General features: G+C 45.4%; 1 protein-coding gene across 2 annotated transcripts in view; it reads left to right on the top strand.

Annotated features, from left to right (window-relative positions):
- LOC111968745 (latent-transforming growth factor beta-binding protein 2) overlaps positions 1-22682 on the top strand; it is an 85592-nt gene that overhangs the window by 46429 nt on the left and 16481 nt on the right. For both annotated transcript variants that reach the window (XM_023994593.2, XM_070445195.1), the window contains 20 exons: positions 3033-3155; positions 3263-3559; positions 5167-5610; positions 6263-6282; positions 6470-6506; positions 7018-7116; positions 8074-8199; positions 8666-8794; positions 8971-9090; positions 9399-9518; positions 13499-13621; positions 13807-13929; positions 14040-14165; positions 14283-14408; positions 14533-14658; positions 14756-14881; positions 15411-15536; positions 16415-16540; positions 16892-17011; positions 18995-19075. In XM_023994593.2, the coding sequence (XP_023850361.1) occupies positions 3033-3155; positions 3263-3559; positions 5167-5610; positions 6263-6282; positions 6470-6506; positions 7018-7116; positions 8074-8199; positions 8666-8794; positions 8971-9090; positions 9399-9518; positions 13499-13621; positions 13807-13929; positions 14040-14165; positions 14283-14408; positions 14533-14658; positions 14756-14881; positions 15411-15536; positions 16415-16540; positions 16892-17011; positions 18995-19075 (2718 nt within the window). The remainder of the gene's footprint in view (positions 1-3032; positions 3156-3262; positions 3560-5166; positions 5611-6262; positions 6283-6469; positions 6507-7017; positions 7117-8073; positions 8200-8665; positions 8795-8970; positions 9091-9398; positions 9519-13498; positions 13622-13806; positions 13930-14039; positions 14166-14282; positions 14409-14532; positions 14659-14755; positions 14882-15410; positions 15537-16414; positions 16541-16891; positions 17012-18994; positions 19076-22682) is intronic.

The following is a 22682-nucleotide window of genomic DNA, read 5'->3' on the forward strand; positions in this document are numbered from 1 at the left end:
GATCCAACTGCCACGGTGAGACAAGAGTCTGGGAGGGATGGCACGGTGAGACAGGAGTCTGGGAGGGATGGCACGGTGAGACAGGAGTCTGGCAGGGATGGCACGGTGAGACAGGCGTCTGGTAGGGACGGCACGGTGAGACAGGAGTCTGGGAGGGATGGCACGGTGAGAGAGGAGTCTGGGAGCGATGGCACGGTGAAACAGGAGTCTGGAGCGATGGCACGGTGAGATAGGAGTCTGGGAGGGATGGCACGGTGAGACAGGAGTCTGGGAGGGATGGCACGGTGAGACAGGAGTCTGGGAGGGATGGCACGGTGAGACAGGAGTCTGGGAGGGATGGCACGGTGAGACAAGAGTCTGGGAGGGACTGCACGGTGAGACAGGAGTCTGGGAGGGATGGCACGGTGAGACAGCAGTCTGGAGGGATGGCACGGTGAGACAGGAGTCTGGGAGGGATGGCACGGTGCAACAGCAGTCTGGAGGGATGGCACGGTGAGACAGCAGTCTGGGAGGGACGGCACGGTGAGACAGGAGTCTGGGAGGGATGGCACGGTGAGACAGCAGTCTGGAGAGATGGCACGGTGAGACAGCAGTCTGGGAGGGACTGCACGGTGAGACAGGAGTCTGGGAGCGATGGCACGGTGAGACAGGAGTCTGGGAGGGACGGCACGGTTTGGGTAGAACAGAGATGCACATGTTGCAGCACATCAGAGATCATACTGTTGCTCATGCACACAGAAAAGGAAACAGTAGGTGGGCTTCTACTTTGTCAAAATAAGTTGTAACTGGACTTAATTAATTACTATATCTTTATTACTACTCAAATCTACAAATAAAGTTGATCAAATGGATTACACTGTAATGTTTTTATTGTAAAGGAAACGAAAATATGCTATAGGCTGTCACGCCCTGACCTTAGAGATCCTTTTTATGTCTCTATTTTGGTTGGTCAGGGCGTGAGTTGGGGTGGGTATTCTATGTTTTTATTCTATGTTGTCTATTTCTATGTGTTTGGCCGGGTGTGGTTCTCAATCAGAGGCAGCTGTCTATCGTTGTCTCTGATTGAGAACCATACTTAGGTAGTCTTTTCCCACCTGTGTTTTGTGGGTAGTTGTTTTCTGTTTTGTGTTTGCACCAGACAGGACTGTTTCGTTTGTTCCGTTTTGTTATTTTTTGTTCTAGTGTTCAGTGTTATTAAAAGTCATGAACACGTACCACGCTGCACCTTGGTCCTCTCCTTCTTCCTCAGACGAACGTCGTTACATAGGCCTACATTTTGTCTAGGACTTTGTATAATTATACTAAATATTCTTGACTAACTATTGTTGTTATTTTTTATTTTTTATATTTCCACGGCAACGTTCTCTAGCGGGTACTTATTGTCACACCTGCTTCCGCTCCCCCTCCCTGGTGCTCGAGGGCGCCAGGCTGCCCATCATTACGCACACCTGTCACCTTCTTTACGCGCATCAGTGCTTCATTGGACTCACCTGTACTCCTTTACGTTTTGATTGCCTTCCCTATATCTGTCTGTTCCTCTGTTTCATGCCCGTGTCAGTATTATTGTCATTATGTTTTTCATGTCCAGACACTATTCTGTCGTCTTCAATCGTCTGTCCTTACAATTTTAGGCTGAAAGGTCAGGCAGTTCTAGGGCATCTATCATCTGTCATCTAGGACATCTATCATCTGTCATCTAGGGCATCTATCATCTGTCATCTAGGGCATCTATCACATGTCAGCTAGGGCATCTGTCATCTAGGGCATCTATCATCTGTCATCTAGGGCATCTATCACATGTCATCTAGGGCATCTATCATCTGTCATCTAGGACATCTATCACATGTCATCTAGGGCATCTATCATATGTCATCTAGGGCATCTATCACATGTCATCTAGGGCATCTATCATATGTCATCTAGGGCATCTGTCATCTAGGGCATCTATCACATTGTCATCTAGGCATCTATTCTCTGTCATCTAGGGCATCTGTCATCTACATTATCATGTCTAGCATCATACATGTCATCTATGGCATCTATCACATGTCATCTAGGGCATCTATCATATCTAGGGCATCTATCAACAATGTCATCTAGGGATCTATCATTATCATCTAGGGCATCTATCACTATGTCATCTTAGGGCTCTATCATTCATCTAGGGCATCTATCACATGTCATCTAGGCATCTATCACATGTCATCTAGGGCATCTATTCACAATGTCATTCTAGGGCATCTATCACATGTCATCTAGGCATTTCATCACATGTCATCTAGGCATCTATCACATGTCATTAGGCATCTGTCACACTGATATCATCTAGGCATCTATCTATGTCATCTAGGCATCTATCACATGTACAGGGCATCTGTCACATGTCAAGGGCACTATCATAAGTACAGGGCACTAACAGTCAGGGCATCTATCCTATGTCATCTAGGGCATCTATCACATGTCATCTAGGGCATCTATCACATGTCATCTAGGGCATCTGTCACATGTCATCTAGGGCATCTATCATATGTCATCTAGGGCATCTATCACATGTCATCTAGGGCATCTGTCACATGTCATCTAGGGCATATGTCATCTAGGGCATCTGTCACATGTCATCACTTGCCAGTAGCTCATGGTTTTGATTACTTACACCCCATATTACTACTTGGGCACATGTCAATGTGTGAAGATGACAAAGAACTAACTTCATCCATCTTCTCTAGCTGTCAGAAACGTTGTAGAATACAACACATTTTTGTGTATGGGAGTCTGTAATAAATATAGACTTAGGGATGAGAGTAAGTAACTTATTCCTATACATGGAGGTGTGTAATTGGATATGAGTTCAATATTACATCATGAAAGAGGTTTTTGTTAGTCAGGTTGTTTTTTTTGCCATCCTGACACCAAAAACATTGCCTCGATGCCTTGTTATAACCCAACAATCAGATACTGTATTATTTATTTTATGTATTTATTTAACCTTTTTTAACTAGGCAAGTCTACCATGATGTGTTTTCTTCTCCTAGACATCAATGAGTGCCTGATGAATGGGATCTGTAAGAAAGCTGAGTGTCTGAATACCAGAGGAAGCTACAGATGCACCTGTAAACCAGGCTACATGCTGGACCCTGCCAGGAGCCACTGTGTCTGTGAGTACTCCTACTGTCTGTTGCTATGACTGATGGCCTGTCTGTCATATGGTCTTTCCTTGGTGTGTGAAGTCTGTCTGATGAAGGCGTAAATGTTTTTTGGACAGCGGACAAGGCTGTGTCGGACCAGAGGGGGATGTGTTACCGCTCAGCATCAGCAGGGACCTGCTCTCTGCCCCTCACCCAGCACATCACCAAACAGATCTGCTGCTGCAGCCGTGTGGGCACGGCCTGGGGCACGGCCAGGGACACGGCCTGGGGCACGGCCAGGGACACGGCCTGGGGCACGGCCAGGGACACGGCCTGGGGCACGGCCAGGGACACGGCCAGGGACACGGCCAGGAACACGGCCTGGGGCACGGCCAGGAACACGGCCTGCGAGAGGTGCCCTCTGCCAGACACAGGTACCCACACACACAGATCCTACTTCTACCACTCTGTCTGTTGCGCTCTTTTTCTCTAGTAAATGTGGTGGAGATGGCCACTCCAACCTCGATGAACTGGTCAAATACTTTGATTACACTAGGTGAACATTTGTTGGCTGGGTTGGATTTGAAAGGTGGTATGAAATGTGTGATCGTATTGAAAGCATACGTGCTACTCAACACAACAGTCGTTCAGGCTTCACTCACCGTATTATACTGGCTGCCTCTGCCTGCCAGTCATGTAATGCAGTTCAAAGATAACCCAAAGTGTTTAATGTGGAATAAGCTCAAAACAACAGAACCTTCATATGTCAAAGCTGCATAATATTATAATAGTGGGAGTCAATCTTGTATCACACAGGTTCTTGGAGGGAAATGCCAGTAATAGTCCAGCTAGCAACCCCCCCCCCCCAAAAAAAAAAGAGTCAAGCCAAATGAAACATGGAAAATGGTTTTCATCCTATTTTATACTTGCAGATTTTATCTTCAAAGTCAGAGAAAATAACATTATTTAGAGTGGTGCCTGTTTCGGTGAGTGATTCATGGAGGTTGTCACAGATCAGATATTTGAGAACCAGACCAGACCTCCATGGTGCTCTGCCAGACTAGTACTCTACTCTGTGGCTCTGTGTGCAGATATAGTCCACATACAGCCTGAGTACCCTGAGTCAGACACTGGCTGTTGTATGACCTGACAATCTGTCAGAGCCATGTTGAACACAGAGAATCCCAACTCATTATTAGTACATTTACATTTACATTTAAGTCATTTAGCAGACGCTCTTATCCAGAGCGACTTACAAATTGGAAAGTACATATTCATCCTGGTCCCCCCGTGGGGAATGAACCCACAACCCTGGCGTTGCAAGCGCCATGCTCTACCAACAGAGCCACACGGGACTGGTCTGGTAATAGGAGCACGTTGACTTCACATCATGTCAGACTTAAGGCTCTGATGTGTATAGAGCCACAAACCCCCAGCTCCATCCGCATTATAGACATCAGTCAGGAGACTATCATCATATCCACGCTTCCTGCACTTAACCACAATGCTATCAGTATTAGAGATTCTCCGTCCTTTATAACATTCGCCTCTGTTCCAGAGGCCTCTGTTCCAGGACAATACTGTTTAACTGTAATAGATTTACCCCTGCTGAAGTCTGTTGGGCTCCAACACAAAGAGATGCAATCACCCTCCTTTTATCTCTTCAGTCAGTCTTCTACTGCCCAGAGTTCAAAGGTCAGATATGTTACATGATCCTCTACTTCCCCCTTGGCACTGCCCTGAGTGTCTGACACATCCAAATCCACCCTGTGATACCCTCTCTGACGGCTGTCACTGCCCTGGCAGCTCCCTCCCTGGCCATGGCTGAAACCCAATCGCCTTCACAGAGGAGAGACTACAGTATGGCATGCTGTACATAATGGTATTACACGGATGGCTTATGGTATTGCTGCGAACACCAGACAGAAATGCGATCCATAATTACTGTCTGGCAGCGTTTCATGTTAGCTCAGGAGCCCAAGGGGGGAATAAGGCCTTATGATGTTTTCTATGGTTCTTTGTTGCCCCTGTACGCCTGCAGATCATTTCAAGGAGATCTGTCCCGCTGGCCACGGCTACACATACTCGCGCTCCGATGTGCAGATCTCCCTGAGACAGCTGGAGGAAGAGGAGCTGAGGAGGACAGGTGTTTCCTGGGAGGCCCAGAACCCTAGCTACCCCCAACTGCCCCAGCAGCCAGCTCAGCCCCCGCAGCAGCTGCCCCACGTCCCACTGACCCCACAGATCCCACAATACCCACACCATCCACAGGAGATCCCCCAGACCCCACAGTACCCCCACCATCCACAGCACCCCCAAGAGCTCCCACAGCACTCCCACCATCCAGAGCACCCCCACCATCCAGAGCACCCCCAGACACCTCAGAACCCTCAGTACCCTCACACCGTACAACAACCCCGGTACCCTCTCCATCCAGACCCAGACACACAGCATCCAGCTGAGGAGACCCACAGCCAGCCACAAGGTGAGAACAAGGATATTATTATACATACTTTGTGGCGTTTGTGTCGACCACTGACAATATTATTTCTACAACACACTGTACTAACATTGATTTAAAGTTGCAAGGTTACACAATGGAAACCCTTTTAGTAGACAAGGATAAAGTAGCTATTTACACAGATGAAAACATCAACAGGATGTTTTTTATCCACAAATAACACCTTTATCCTCATCTACTAAATAGGAAACAGTATTTGCTTCCTCTATCTGTCAGAATACACCTCCCTTAAGTGTTTGAGCAGAGGACTTAATCCACACAGGTCAAACATCTGCGACCTCTGGATCTTCTGTGAAACATTCTTCTGATTTGCAGTTATGAGATAATTTATCGCCATGGCCCGAGCAAAATGATTTATAGATTGTGTCTTAATTATCTAAGATATCTATTCTCCCTTCTTTATTCCATGGACTGTAGTGTACATTATTATCAGAGTCCAGGTCTTCTCCCCGGCTTAAGGGATAAATGTTTTATTAGAAACAAAGACCTTAAGATGCCGTCTAAACAGTAAAATGCCCGATGAGAACATTGATATCTCAATGGTTATATGTGATAATGCAAACAGAATGTCAGCTTTCTCTACTGATAAAACGGCCTCTTCTCTGTCTCCTAACAGATGTGGAAATATTGAACCCGGTGAGTTCCTCTTCTCCAAAAAAAGCACATGCTTTTGAAATGTTTATTGTAGAAAAAGCTTCCAGCATCTCTGTAAGACACATATGGTATTAAGTCTTTCCATACAACATATGAAGAACATATTTGAGTTTGATGGTTATAACGTGTATTATAACCCAATTATAACCTATTCTTGCTTTTTCCACAGTCTCCTGTTGCGACAGACTCACCATTGAAGTACTCAGGTAATTTATCTAATTTCCAATTCATCAAAGAACCTTGTCACAATGGTGTCTATTCAGCCTGTAATTTACTGTGGTGTTTTTACACAGAGGTCCTGTAGATCATGGTGCATTGATAAAGCAAATGAGCACGCCAGAGAAAACAGAGGTTTTACCATGCAGTAAGGCACGTGGGGTCCTGATCCATTTTCTATGAATCGCTCACACACAGCACACAGCAGAGGCAGCCTGCGCCGGTACTCCACTGCCAATGACATTGATAAAGTATATAGGTTGAGTTGATCTATGAGTCCCGCTGATGTCTTTTATTGTGCTTTTTTTAGCAAGCAGAAAGGGCATATTTCATCTTTACATCCCTGCCATGCTACCGTAGGATGACCTGAGGATGACCTGAGTGATTGTCATGACATTGCCGGTTGGAAAAGCAGATACTATATCAGTGTCTCTCTCTCTCTCTTTCCCTCTCCCTCCCTCTCTCTCCGTCTCTCTCCCTCCCCCCAACTCTCTCCAGTAGATGTGGTAGAGAAAGTCACTCCTGACTCTCCCATCAACCTGGGGCCTGAGTCTGATGGCCAGCGTACAGCCTCCATCATCGTGGCCACTCAGGTCACAGGTGAGAGTCATGGTCACAGTACACTGCATGGCCACGCCACTTCAATGAAATTACGTTGAACCAACGTGGAATAGATGTTGAATTGACATCACTGTGCCTTCGACATCCACTGATGTTACGTTAGTAACAGTACATTAAGAGATGCAGTTTTATTTTGATTTGATGGGGTGATGGTCAGAAGAACAGTCTACTCATAATTCTCCCCAATAACTATTTAAATGATGACTTGCAAGTAAACTTTATTCTTTCTAGATACAGATGGGATTTCTCAATTAATTTGTGAGTTGTGTCCAACAGGCCTGTTTGATAGACATTTCTGAGAGCTGACCTGTAGTTTAGCAAGGGGAAGCAGAGCATGTGTTGTCCTCTTAGTGGACCCTCTCCTCCAAGCCAACTTGGCTTCAGGCTTCCGAGTAGCACAGAGGGTGAGAAGGGCGAGAAACCAGAGAGTGTGCCTTTTGGAAGAGATGAATGGACTGGACAGCTGCCAGGCGCTGGGCCTGCATGAAAAGAAGAGAGAGAAGACTGTGTGTTTGTGTGTGAGTGACTCGCGGTCATCCTATGGAGAGGGTCAGAGCTCTGAGCCAAACCCAGTAGCCCACCCTCAGCTTGTGCTTACAAGAACCACTTTGGACTGAAACAAACAACCGACAAGTCCAATGACAGGCTTAACAGTGCGTTGCCCTTCTTCTCGTCCTGACCCTTAATGCGCGCCCCCTGTTACAACACTACACCAACCTGTCCTCCCATCCAAGGCTCCACCATAAAACAGCCTGAACGTTTCCATGGAGAATAACATGTGGTGGACGAGTTCATTTTCTTTTCAGTAGATCGTGTTTAGGAAGAGTTGTGTACAAAGGGTTACCCAATAGGATCGGACGAACACGGCATGTCTATGTACTGAGGTATTGTATTGAATGTTCACACAGGTTACTCAGTGTCAGTATCTTCTCACAGATATTAACAAGTGCGCCATCACTCCAACCATATGTGGCCATGGGCTGTGCGTGCCAGTGCAGACAGGCTACACCTGCTACTGTGACCCCGGCTACAAGCTGAACGCGCTCCAGACCAACTGCATCGGTAAGACGGGAAGAGGCGGGCGGGTAAAGGGGGCTTCTCCGAGTGTTCTGTCAGCTCTCCATATCATTGTCTCAACACGAGCTTCGCTGTTCACACCACATACTATACAAGCACAGAGGCCTTGAGAAATCAAGAGCCAAGTGAAAGCAATCCCTGTGTTTATGTTGACCCGTTATGCGATGCCTGACAACACGGTCGGAGTGATCCAGAGAGCTGCCATGGAGCTTTAATCCGTTACCTCACTCTGCAGTCGCCGTCCAAGCCCTGCTCTGGGCCATCACGGAGGAATGCCTGCACTCAACTGCACTGTGGAGGGGCTCCAGAGTGAAGGGTTGGAAAGTGCAAGGTCTTCAGTGGTGAAATGTAACTGAAATGTAACACTCTGGCCTCTCCTCCCACTTTCTTTCTTTCTCTCTCTCTCTCTGTCTCTCTCATTCTCTCTCTCTCGCTCATTCTTTCTCTCCAGATGTGAATGAGTGTGAGGAAGACCCTTGTGGAGGGAAGGGCCGTTGTGTGAACACCTTTGGCTCCTACACTTGCCACTGCTACAGCGGCTACAACCAGGTCATCACCCAGAACAGGAAGTTCTGCCATGGTAAGAGGAGGAGGCAAAGCATGCTGGGTGCTGTAGTTTTAGCTGTAGTTTTCCTGCTCTCATACCAGAATAGAACTGGTAATGACAAATGCAGACAAGCAATGTTCCTCTAATGAGCCAGATTTGTAGAACAAGTCTTCTTTGTTACTCTGACTTGTTCGGGTGATTTTGTGCAGATATAAATGAGTGTGACATGGCCAACAAGTGCCAGGATGGGGACTGTTTCAACACAGAGGGATCTTACACCTGTGAATGCAAGAGTGGCTACGCCAAGTCCTGGAGGGGACAGTGTGAAGGTGAGTCCAGCACAGAGACAGATAGGCTTAACACTCTGAACTAACAGAACATCACACTGCAGCTTGGCCTGCGGTGTTTATTGACTGCCCTGGGTTCATATCCAATCCAGCCACAGAACAGCCATTGTTGTTTTTTCCTTAGTTCTGAGCCAATGTAGAGACTTTAAATTGGAGGCCGTACCGGAAGGAGGCTGTGTGCATGGGTATTGGTCTGTGTGTGTGTAAATGCAGACTGGATCCATCTAATCGAAGGCTTGTTTTAATGGTATTTCCACACCTCCCCTCTCCCTCCCCTGTTCCCTGGCCAGATGTGGATGAGTGCCAGGACCCCCGTTCATGCTCCAGTGGAAGGTGTGTCAACGCCCCAGGCTCCTTCCAGTGCCAGGCTTGTGGCCCCGGGTTCAAGGCTGCCAGAGGGAGATGTCTGGGTAAGAGTGGCCTCCAAAGGCCACGCCTGGAAATGAACTGGGTTTCCCTCTTAAACTTCTTTATGATTGGATAATATTCCCCCAGCCTGCCTGGCACACTTTACGTGAGCAAAGCTTGCTGTTGGTAACACCAGAAATGACCAATAAGACGTCATCAGTGCAACAGTGAACAGCAACGTCTTAAGGACGTGTTGACAGGCCTGATACTCTACAGTTTGACATCAAATTGGACACAGCTGAATTAGATTTTTCACTTGTGTTTTAGCTCAAAAGTCTGGAGTCATTGAGGATTCTAGAAAAATGATCTCAGGGCTTGAGTGAGGGACTCCTAGACTAGGTCCTCTACTCTCTCACGTTTTAATTGTTTCTTTTTTCCTTCAAATACAAACTTATACATATAACAACAACTTACAGACACACACAAACAATGACTACATCTTATCTGCCCAGACCCGCATGCTCACTCCCCCATCCCTCATTATTGTTTGCCACTTGGCCTTAAATTTTAGCAATTCATTTTTTCTCGGTCGCCCATGGTATTTCAAAATTACAATAATAAATCATTAGATTTTTCCATTGTGTCAATGATGGCGGATTGATTGACTTCCAAGATTTTAGTATACGTTTTTTCAAGATGAGTGATGAGAAGAAAATCGTCCTGCCCATTGGGTCTCACTACACCCCCATATGCCATGTGTTGAAATATGCAGACAGATGGATTCAAAATAAGTTTACATTGTAATACAGTACTTCTGACAGCCAACTTTCTAGCTCTGCCCACAACTTCCAAGACTTTATAGCATTCCAAGAAAGCATGGATTATTGAGTCATTATTAGTTTTACACTTGAGACATGACTCTGCCTGTAGAATTTGTGAATTTCGTCTCTTGTATAAAAAATTCTAAACATTAGTTTATACTGGATTAGGCATAAATGAACTGTAATTTCATTAGTTGTGCTCCAACTTTCCCTCCATCTTGTGCCAACATCAGTTCTTTTTAAGTCTTGGTTCCAACAGTTTATATTTTTTTCTAAGAGATTGTCAGTTGGATAGGCTCTCTGCAAGGTTTTATATATCTTACCTATCATATGAATATACTTTTCTGACTCAAATAAGATTCCCTCAAGGCTGCTCTGATGTCCAAAAGTGATATGCAACTTTTAAGTTGCATGTATTTAAAACTATCTACATTGGTCAGTCCAAAATGTATTTTTAATTCTGCCATGGAAATACATGTATTTCCTGTTACCAAGTCATTTATGGTTTCTATGCCTTTAGTTTTCCATGTGGACCAATTCATTGGTAAATTCTGAAATGCTATCAAAGGATTGTTTCATAAGGTTGTGTTTTTAGGGAGTGATATTGGTTGTAGAATACGTTTCTTGTAGAATACGTTTCATTGTCTTCCATATTGTTGTAGTGTTCTTAACTATGAAGTTGTTCATGTTCTTAGCTTTATCCTTTGAAAGTAGACACGACTGAATTAGATTTTTCACTTGTGTCTTAGCTCAAAAGGCTGGAGTCACTGAGGATTCTAGAAAACGTATTTCATGCTGTAATCCTCTTTTTAAAAGGCTTAATATTGGATGTTGTATTTTCAGGGGACTGCCACATCACCCCAACCACAGTGCAGAGTAGCAGTAGAGGCCTGGTGGGGCTTGAGTGATGGCAGTGAGTTAGTGACTCCTAGGCTAGGTCCTCCACTCTCTCACTCTTTCCCTTCCAGTGGCTCCATTATTTGTGTAATATCTGCCCCTCCTGCTCTCCCCACCTATCCCTAGCCCCCGGGGCCAGACCCATATTGTTTAAACACATCGCCTTGTTATTGCTGATCTTTTCATATCATCTGCTGCTGTAAAAGATTGTTTATAATACTTCATTTTGGGAGAGTCAAAATATTTTCCCTTGGCCACAGCCTTAAACAAACAGCCTATTTTTTGAATGGCTCTGGCCACTGCAGTGGAGTCCAGCAGGGCTAGGTCTTTAATACGGTGCAGGACTGGAGTGAGGACTGAGATATATGGAGGGGTCAATATTACCCCACTGTTAAAATGCCCTGTCAGACAAACAGGGCTGTGGTTAGTCACCTATAGCCCTGCCTCTGTTACACTATAACACCTCTATGAGGGTTTATACAGCTCCAATACACAGTCCATGACACACTATACAAGGTCTGTAGCATGCTGAAGGAGCCAACAAGACAGCGTAGCAACCCCCCTAACCTTGAGGTGCTCATGTTACATAAGAGGCACTCCTGGCTGGTATTGCGTCATCTTCTCCCTCTCGCCACTACCACCCCCACTCATCCAGAAAAGGGTTGAATATTTGAGCTTCTGAGGTGATTCATTTGTCAAATTCAAGTTCTCCCAGTCAGTGGTGTAAAGTACTTAAGTAAAAATACTTTAAAGTACTACTTAAGTAGTTTTTTGGGGTATCTGCACTTTACTTTACTTTACTAAAATTTGGTTTGCTTAATATAAGGAATTTTCAATTATTTGTACTTTTACTTTTACTATTGATAGTTAAGTATATTTTAGCAACTATATTTACTTTTGATACTTAAGTATATTTAAAACCAAATACTTTTAGACTTTTACTCAAGTAGGATTTAACTGGGTGACTTTCACTTTTACTTCATTTTCTATTAAGGTATCTTATAATCAAGAATGAAAATTGAGTACTTTTCCCACCACTGCTTCCAGTCTGAACTCACATGTGAAAGGTGAACGTAATGTTCAGGCAGTTTTTGACATTTCTAAAATGTCTTGCCAATGATTCCTATGACTAAACAAGGCTGGAGCTTACCTCATGGGTTCTTTGATGACTTCAATCTGATTACTTTCCCTTCAAAGAAAGTACTACATTAGCTCCACTGTTGTCTGCTAAGAGGTCTTTAAACACATACAATCAATCCTCTCATAGCGTTCTATGTTATGATGTGGAGTATGACTAGCTGCTGAGAGGCACTTCCTCTGGAAATGAGGTGGAACACAGGAGTTAAATAAACCCCCACTAACAGGACCAGCAACAGGCTAATATCCACATGGTGAAGGAACTCAACTAAACCAGGGACCATGTATGCAAGCAGCAAGTGTGTTCCCCATGTTTGTTTCCAGCATCTGCCTTAGTCAATTGCCCGTACACTCTTTACACTCTTAGAAAACCTAAAAGGGTTCTTCGGCTGTCCCCATAGGAGAACCCTTTTTGGTGCCAGGTAGAACCCTTTTGAGTTCTATGTAGAACCCTTTCCACAGAGAGTTCTACATGGAACCCAAAAAGTTTAACCTGGAACCAAAAATGGTTCTCTTATGGGGACAGAACTAAAGAACCCTTATGGAATCCTTTTTTCTAAGAGCGTAGGACAGTAGTTGTAATCCAATTGGATAAGCCTAATTGGTTGTGCGATAGAGAGAACAGCTCCAGTCCCATGTCAGGCTTATCGTAGAGGACTGAGAGATGCCAGGAGATTGCAGAAACAAAGTTTTGGGCCGTACTGACAGACGTCTGGCTAGAGCCACCGCAGGCGAGGCAAGGCACACACAAAGCCCTGCCTGTGTTCCACTGGATGTTTTCAGCGCTGTAGCCGTCTGTTCCTACTGTCTCATTCACCTCACATTAAAGCTGCCTGCACAGCTGTGTGGAGAGAGTTCAACTCTGCCCACTCAAACATCTCCATGCTCGATCCACACACGAGATAGAGCTGTCTGGCACATGCTTAGATCCATGAAATACAGTTTTTGTTTTACACCTTTTGGAGTCTACTTTAAAACAATGTTTTTGCATGATTGTTTCTACAAAAAGAAATTGTTTCTGCCGTTATCCTGTGTATTGACTTAGAGCATGCAGGGGAAAAGAGTAAGGCAGGGCAATAGATAACGACAAACATTCACGGTAACAGTGTATTCCTACTAATCATGTTGTGGGTGTTTTTGATACCTGTCATGGTGACCTTAATGTTAGTGACCTGTCTCGCCCTCAGACGTAAACGAGTGTTTGGACCAATCGGTGTGCTTCCATGGTAGGTGTGTCAACTCCGAGGGCTCTTACAGCTGTAACTGTTACCAAGGATACCAGGCCTCTTTGGACAACAACAGTTGTCAAGGTACTTGTTTGTGAAAACAGTCACACATCATACATTTTCCAGGTTTGGTCTTAAAGTAACAGTTCTCTGAAGGGGCAATAGTGCTACTGAAGAAGCCTTAGAGGTCCAGGGGCTTTCAATAAATGTTAACAGTGAGGAGCAGTGGTGGTTTAACGAGGTCCTCCTCCATACTGCTTTTTCTCCAGATATGGATGAGTGTCTGCTCCCTGGTGCCTGCCTCCATGGCAGGTGTGTCAATCTGGATGGCTCCCACAGGTGCAGCTGTAACCCTGGTTACCAAACCACTCCTGACAGCAGGGCCTGTGAAGGTCTGTAAAGGATTAGATGTGTGGAATATGACTCTTCACGGTATAACGCTGTTCTCTTTGAGCCCTGAGCTCTCTGTGGCTTTTTTAATGCCTCATCATTGTTTTATTAGATGTCGATGAGTGTGCTACTCCTAATGTGTGCCCCGGGGGAATTTGCACTAATACCGAAGGTTCCTACTCATGCAAGAACTGCAGCCCGGGATTCCAGCGATCAGCGGATAGACAGAGATGTGAAGGTACTGTATGTAACCTGTACAACCTTTAGTGTTTCTGTCAATGGTATAACTACCATGTCAGACAGTGTGTAGCAACCTACTGTACATTCTTCATGGTAATCCGTGTCTTTGTTCCAGATGTGGATGAGTGCTCCCAAGCAGACATGTGTCTAGGAGGGGTATGTGCCAACACAGAGGGCTCCTTCACCTGCACCAGCTGTAAGGACGGATACAGGGTTTCCCAGGACAGGCAGAGGTGTGAGGGTGAGTCCAGTCAAAGCCTTCCCCAGCTGGCACATTCACCCACGCCTTCTAAGACTTGCCCTTTGTGTGTATCAACTGTATCAATAGTAAATCTTGTCTGTGCTGGTCTGCGTGTCTCCTCCAGATATTGATGAGTGCCAGTCTGGGTCTGTGTGTGCTAACGGAATCTGTCTGAACGCTGAGGGCTCCTACTCCTGCATCACCTGTCCCTCAGGCTACAGCGTCTCCCTTGATGGAGAGCTCTGTGAAGGTTTGTCCATCCTCCCTGATACCACATCTAATGGTCTGTCCTGAAGGAGTTGTATGTTACTGACCAGTCTGAGTTTGTTTGTTACTTATTGGAACAGATATTGATGAGTGTGTGCTGCCCACTACGTGCCCCAAGGGAACATGCACCAACACAGAGGGTTCTTTCATCTGCACCACCTGCAGGCCAGGCTACAGAGTGACTGAGGATGGGCTGGAGTGTGAAGGTGTGTTACGGTATGCTGTGTAAGGATGTTAGGTTCTGCCCTCGGCCCTGCGTGTGTCAGATGTAAGAGAGTGTGCCAGGTTATGACCCACTGGGCCCTGTGTGAGTCCAGCCAGGCCTATCTCTCACACGTTGCCTGTGTTAACAGCAGGCTCAGGTTGTCTGTAAATGGCATCAGGTGTGACGACTTGGACACAAAGCCCCTCTCCTGAGCTAAAGATCCCAAAATACTCCTTCCAGACATCACATCATAACTGGGTCCTGGATCCCTCTCCCTCTGGCACCATGTGTTCAAAAGAATGAGCCATAGGCCTCAAATAAAACACAGTGAAGTCAGCCAGTCCCACTGATAGATCAGCTGGAGAGATAGATGTGTTGACAGTGGAACTTTATGCCATATCATTTATAAACTGATCAAAATTATTACATGCGGCACACTGTCATGTTTTCCACCAGGCTTGCTGTCCTCTGCTACAGCTCAGGGATGTAGTTAACAGGGCTTCTCTCTGTCTCTCTGTCCTGTTGTTCAGATATGGATGAGTGCTTGGTGGCTAACGTGTGCCCAGGCCAGCTGTGTAGGAACAGTCCTGGATCCTTCTCCTGCAGGAGCTGTGGGACTGGCTCTACCCTGTCTGAGGATGGCTCCCACTGCATGGGTAAGACTGCCTAACTAACCTCTGGAAAACACTCACCCCCACCCTCCCCTTCTTCTCCCCAAGAGGAAGACTACAGATCCAGTCCGATATTATTCAATGTTATTTCATGGAAGACTAGGAAGAAGATCTCCTTTTTGAAATGTTTTGCTCTGGGAAAATCCTGAAAACAAGTTCAATTCAGATTTTGATTGGGTTTTAATGGATGTCTCCGTGCCAGGAAAAGATTAACGGCCTAATTTGAAATTAAACCGACCTCTGCCCTGCTCGTATGTAGTCAGCACACACTGTGGAACTCCTCTTTTGACCCACAGGCAAACGGAGCCATTTCAATCACTTAACAATGGACTGCACTATTTTCCCAATATTAAATATAATCTGTACCAGAGCAAGGAATTTCCAATGGTCACATAACAGAGAGCCAGGGAGTGTTTGTTGATACAGTAATTATACCCCACCTGTAATAGCTTGCTGTTTTGGAATTGATGCCTGTCCTGCATACTTAGCCTATCTCTCCACCCTTTTTAATAAAGCACTGTCAGTGCAAGCTAATAAAGGAGGCTTTGCTTACTGTATGTGCAGACTGACTCCTTACATTCAGCCATTAGTCATGTTATCAGGCCAGAGACTCTGAGAGGCTGTCTCCTTAGCATTCAGCCATTAGTCATGTTATCAGGCCAGAGACTCTGAGAGCTGTCCTCCTTACATTCAGCCATTAGTCATGTTATCAGGCCAGAGACTCTGAGAGGCTGTCTCCTTACATTCAGCCATTAGTCATGTTATCAGGCCAGAGTCTCCTAGAACTGATGGGCTAGATCTGACCTCACTCATGTTATGATGCTCTCTCTGTCAATCTCTCTCCTTCTCTCTCTCTCCTTCAGACATAAACGAGTGCCTGTCCACAGGGGTCTGTCCCATGGGCGTTTGCAACAACACAGAGGGTTCTTACTCCTGTATGACCTGTGACCTTGGCTACACGCTGGCGCCCAATAAGCTCTCCTGTGAAGGTACCATTTTTTTTACTGGGGACTAAACTCTAATGTCCCTTCACTCATGCTGGAAGTTCTCCTCTTATGCTGATGATTTATTTCCAGTCAGTCACAGCTCTGCATGGTAGACCAGCACTGGCAGGTGTGATATGAGTCGTCATAATTCCCTGAAGTCAATTCTGAAAATGATGCATATTCTTGTGGGAGGTTGTGACACTTTCCTCGAAATTTTGGCTGCATTATTTGGAGGATAAACTGAGAACCCACTTGGATTAATAGCCAATGATCTGCCATCTGTGGTGTGAATGTGTCATGCTACATTAGACTGTATGGTATGTGTGTTTCCCCTCCGTGTCCCTTCCCCGGCAGACATCAATGAGTGTGAGGACAGCGGTCTGTGTCTGGGAGGACAGTGCACCAACAGCCCCGGCTCCTACAGCTGCTCCTGTCCCCCGGGTCTGGAGCTGGTGGATGGGACGTCCTGCAGAGGTACACACACAAACACATCAAAAGCGGAATTCTAGGATTCCACAGCCAACACAACCACAGAGACAGGTACAGTGCCTTCAGAAAGTATTCATACCCCTTGACTTATTCAATTTTTTTTGTGTTACAGTCTGAATTCACAGTGGATTACATTTTTTTAAATTGACCCATCTGCACACAATACCCCATAATGACAAAGTGAAAACATGTTTTTAGAAATGTTGGCAAATGTATTGATAATGAAGTACAGAAATCTTATTTACATAAGTATTCACACCCCTTTTCTATTACACTCCAAATTAAGCTCAGGTACATCCAATTTCCTTTTATCATCCTTGGGATTTCACTACAACTTGTTTGGAGTCCACCTGTGGCCAATTAAATTGTTTGGACATGATTTAGAAAGAAATACACCTGTCTATAAGGTCCCACAGTTGACAGTGCATGTTAGAGCAGAAATAATACTCCAAGGAACTGTCCGTAGATCTCCGAGGTAGAATTGTGATGAGGCATATATCTGGGTAAGGATATACATCAATTTCTAGAGTGTTGAAAGTTTTTTAAAGCGCACCGTGGTCTCCATCATTGGCAAATTAAAAAAATATGGAACTACCAAGACTCTGCCTAGAGCTGGCCGCCCAAACTGAACAAGAAGGACCCTGGTCAGGGAGGTGACCAAGAACCCAATGACCACTCTGACAGAACTACAGAGTTCCTTGAGATGGGAGAACCTGCCAGAAGGACAAGTCTTTACAGCACTTTACCAATCTGGGCTTTATGAGAGAGTGGCCAGACAGCATCAGGGACTGGGAGACTGGTAAGTATAGAGGGAACAATGAATGGAGCCAAATACAGACAAATCTTTGACGAGAACCTGCTTCAGAGTGCAAACGACCTTAGACTGGGGCGAAGATTTAAGTTCCAACAGGACAATGAGCCAAAGCATACAGCCAAAGCAATGCTGGAATGGCTTCAGAACAAGAATGTGAAAGTCCTTGAGTGGCCCAACCAAAGCCCAGACTTGAATCCGTTTTGAAAATCGGTGGAAAGACTTGAAGATTGCTCTTCACCGCCGCTCCCCATCGAACTTAACAGAACTTGAGAAACTCTGCAAGGAAGAATGGGAGAAAATCCCCAAATCCAGAAGTGCAATGCTGATAGACATACCCAAGGTGACTCGGAGCTGTAATCACCCCCAAAGGTGCTTCTACAAAGTATTGACTCAGATGTATGAATACTTATGTAAATGTGACATTTCTATATTTCATTTAATAAATTAGCAAAAATGTCTAAACATGTTCTCACTTTGTCATTATGGGGTATTGTGTAGGCGGGTGAATTCAGGCTGTAGCACAACAAAATGTGGAATAAGCCAAGGGGTATGAATACTTTCTGAAGGCACTGTACAATGAAAAGGCTCTTTATTGCTGATCTTAAATAGCATTAGTTGATTGTTTCTGTTTTAAACTAAGCGCCCAGTTAAACGTTTAAGGAGGCTAGGAGGACTGCGGTATAGCCTGAATTTAACATTGAGCCCAGATGAAAAACTAACAGCTGCAGAGTTACTTCACTCACACAGAGCATTGGTTTACGTTCGTGCAGGGTTGCCCACCGTACGTGGCTTCGTTGCGGGATGTGGCGTCGGCGTTGAAACTGTTCCCCAACAACTCTGGTGGGGAACCTAAGTACTGTACACAGTGGCTGTGTACAGTACTTAGGCTTCACTCACATACTCACTTAGGCTGCACTCACATACTGGAATAAACACTTTCCTTTAGATGGTGCTATTGTGAGCGTTGTACAAGTCCACTCTCTGTAGTCGAAAGCTGGATGGCAGGCTCTCCCTGCTGCGCCAGGCGTGTCCCCCATGTCTGTAACATTCAATTAGAGCATGTACTGACCTACAGCTTGGAATCACACACACTAGGCAAAAGCACTTTACTTTAGTGTTCTAGAGAGTGTTGTAATGTAGTCATTTTCTCACAGGCGATCAGTGGAGAAAGACAGCGGTCGAGGTGCAGCGAGAAGTCAGAGTGGAGAGGTTCCAAGTCGAATGGCGCGTTGAAGGTAAGCGTCCATTTACTTTTGCCTCTAGTTCTGGGGCGTGTTTAGCAATTAGTTCGGAGAGGGAGGACGTGATAGGGATTGACAACAGCTGTCTCATGGTCAGTATAGTCCATGCCAATCTGTAGAATCACAGCACAACCTGTGAAGCAACTAAATAGTTCATGCAATTCAATTTCACACGTGAGAATAGCAAACGTAAATAACACAGCACACTTGAGTGAAAGGCACTCATAAAATAGGGGATGCTCGCAAAATATGACATGCTGATAAGTAATATAATACATATGCTGATAATATAAAGTATACTGAACAAAAATAGAAATGCAACAATTTCAAAGATTTTACTGAGTTACAGTTCATATAAGGAAATCAGTCAATTGAAATGTATTAGGCCCTAATCTCTGGATGTCACATGACTGGGAATACAGATATGCTTCTGCTGGTCACAGATACCTTAAATAAAAAAGGTAGGGGCATGGATCTGAAAACCAGTTAGTATCTGGTGTGACCACCATTTGCCTCATGCAGCATGACAGACACATATCCTTCGCATAGAGTTGACCAGGCTGTTGATTGTGGCCTGTGGAATGTTGTCCCACTCCTCTTCATTGGCTGTGCGAAGTTGCTGGATGTTGGCGGGAACGGAACACGCTGTCGTACACGTCGATCCAAAGCATCCCAAACATGCTCAATGGGTGAATTTCTGGTGAGTATGTAAGCCATGGAAGAACTGGGACATTTTCAGTTTCAAGGAATTGTGTACAGATCCTTGCGACATGGGACCGTGCATTATCATGCTGAAACATGAGGTGATAGCAGCGGATGAATGCGACTACATTGGACCTCAGGATCTCGTCATTTCCATTGATAAAATATTGTGTTCGTTGTCCGTAGCTTATGCCTGCCCATACTATAACCCCACCTCCACCATGGGGCACTCTGTTACAACGTTGACATCAGTAAACCACTCGCCCACATGACACCATACACATGGTCTGCGGTTGTCCTGTTGGACGTACTGCCAAATTCTCTAAAATGACGTTGGTGGCAGCTTATGGTAGAGAAATGAAATTCTCTGGCAACATCTCTGGTGAACATTCCTGCAGTAAGCATGCCAATTGTACGCTCCTTAAAAACTTGAGACATCTGTGGCACTGTGTTTGGTGACAAAACTGCACATTTTAGAGTGGCCTTTTATTGTCCCCAGCTTCTTGATATGCCACACTTTTCAGGTAGATGGATTATCTTGGCAAAGGAGAAATGCTCACTAACAGGGATGTAAAGACATTTGTGCACAAAATTTGAGATAAATAAGCTTTTTGTACGTATGGAAAATGTAGGGGATCTTTTATTTCAGCTCATGAAACATGGGACCAACACTTTACATGTTGCGTTAATATTCAGCAAGAGTCCGTATCATTTGTGACACACCCACCCTCTCTCTGGGGATGTCCTTAGTGTGTATCAGTCATGTGGATTTGGAGGAAATGGGACAGTTAAATCTCCTGTTCAGCTGTGGATGAGTGTCAATCTAGGGTGATCAGTGGAGAAGGGGACTGTCTGAACACAGATGGTTCTTACCTCTGCATCTGTCCCTATGGGTGCACCACAGAGGGAAACGGCTGCCAAGGTGAGCGAGAACAAGCTATAATGCTAGGATTATAACTAACTACCAACTGGTTTGAATACATTACCACAATTAGCACAAGCCACAAGTTCCTCCTGTCTGGGTAAGGACAGACAGTGCATGCAGAGGGCAGCTTGTACACCCTGACTCTGTCTCTCTCTGGGCTGACCCCTTTCCCCCTTGCTCTCCCCACAGCTCCAGCTCTGGGGTGCCTAGGTGTCCACTGGTTCCCCAGGCCAGTTAGGCAGCAGGGATCAAACCCAGAATTTTTTTCTAATAGGCTATTGCCAGACATCAACAGTCTCACTGCTCCTCCTCTTTCACCTCCAATTGACCAGGTTTGATGTCATTCCAGCCGCACCCATTGCCCTGGTCACACCAGAGAGAGAAATGCTGCTCCTGACTGTTGGCCAGAGCGCTAGCTAGCCTTTCACTGGAACTTTCTGGAGCATTAGCTGTCAAAATACAGAGGAATGGAACCCTCTGGGAGAATCAATATGAAGGGAACATAACTCAGGCTAAATGTCTGACCTGCGTATTATTGATTCTGGTATAGTTTACTGCTGAAGGGTACCTAGAGTTAGCATAGCCTGGATGAAAAAACATTGGGCAGTACACTGAGCATGTTATCAGCTCTAGAGTGATGTGAAGCAGGTAAGCATCGAGCAGGGCCCCTCTCTGGGGGTAGAGGATGAGGGATTCAGGATGAGACCTCTTCCAGCCATTCATTTACATTTTAGTCATTTAGCAGACACTCTTATCCAAGGGCACATCAACAGATTTTTCACCTAGTCAGCTTGGGGATTCGAACCAACGACCTTTCGGTCACTGGCCCCACGCTCGTAACCACTAGGCTACCTACCGCCCCATACGTACCCAGCAGGCTAGGCAGCCCCTCCCCAGTACCCAGTGCTGATGGCTGGGCTCTCCCTGATGTCCCCTGTGCTGTGGCCATGTACGACAGCACCACACCAGTGAGCAAGGCAGACCCAACCTGCACACTCCCCTGGCCCTCTGCCACAGCAAATATTATCCTATAAATCAGAGGCTGGGTATATTTATGTCGTCTGCCATTGTGTGTGCAGTGCTGACTCAATGAAAGCCAGGCCTCTCTGCCATGGGCCCTGCAGGGAGAGGAGAGGGGGTGCATGGGAAGGAGGGGGTCAGGTGAGCCCGAGTGGTTGGCCTTCTGGTTGGATCACAGGTGAACTGGCTGGATGGCTTGCTGCTTACAGGGCTCTGGGCGCTGGTACTGTCTGGGACATAACCATAGACAGTGGAATAACCTCATTAAATCATAAAGATGAACTACTAATCACTAGTCAATCTAGTATAACCTGCCATACAGCTCTGTTTTAGATAAATCATTGCTGTAAATGTTTGTTATTGAATCACATGGCTATTAAACCGGAACATAAATTGGGGTGCTGTCCCATGCTGTTTTCAGACTGTTTTGTTCCCTTTACCTCTACATGTGTTTACTGTCTACATTGAAAAATTTGTCTCATTATCAGCCCTTGGCAAAATATGTTTTATTTTTGTTGCTTTTCTGCCTTGACCCCACTTATTAGGCTATTCAGTTCAAATACCTTGTAAGTTGTGTTGTAATGTGGCAATTACACCAATCTATATTTAATCAAGCATATAGCCATCATTATATGCTTTTTACTAGTCGGAGGGAATGTTCCCAGACCAATAGCTAGGGTACATACTGTTTTCATATTTTCTGTTTGCCAAATGGACAATGTATCTTATGCTCAGACAAGCCCTTGATTGCAGACATGTATTATTTTCTTCATGTTAAGAGAGAATGAGATTCTCGGTGGCTGACTGATTCATAGTACACCAAAGAAGAAAAGACGCCATGACTTTCCTAAACAAAGAACACTTTCTTTCACACTTTCCTCTCTTCTTATCTCCATTTCTCTCTCTCTGTCTCGCTCTCTCTGTGTGTTTCTCTGTCTGTTTCTCTCTGTGTCT

The sequence above is a fragment of the Salvelinus sp. IW2-2015 genome, linkage group LG9 (assembly GCF_002910315.2).
Source record: "Salvelinus sp. IW2-2015 linkage group LG9, ASM291031v2, whole genome shotgun sequence".
NCBI lineage: Eukaryota > Metazoa > Chordata > Actinopteri > Salmoniformes > Salmonidae > Salvelinus > Salvelinus sp. IW2-2015.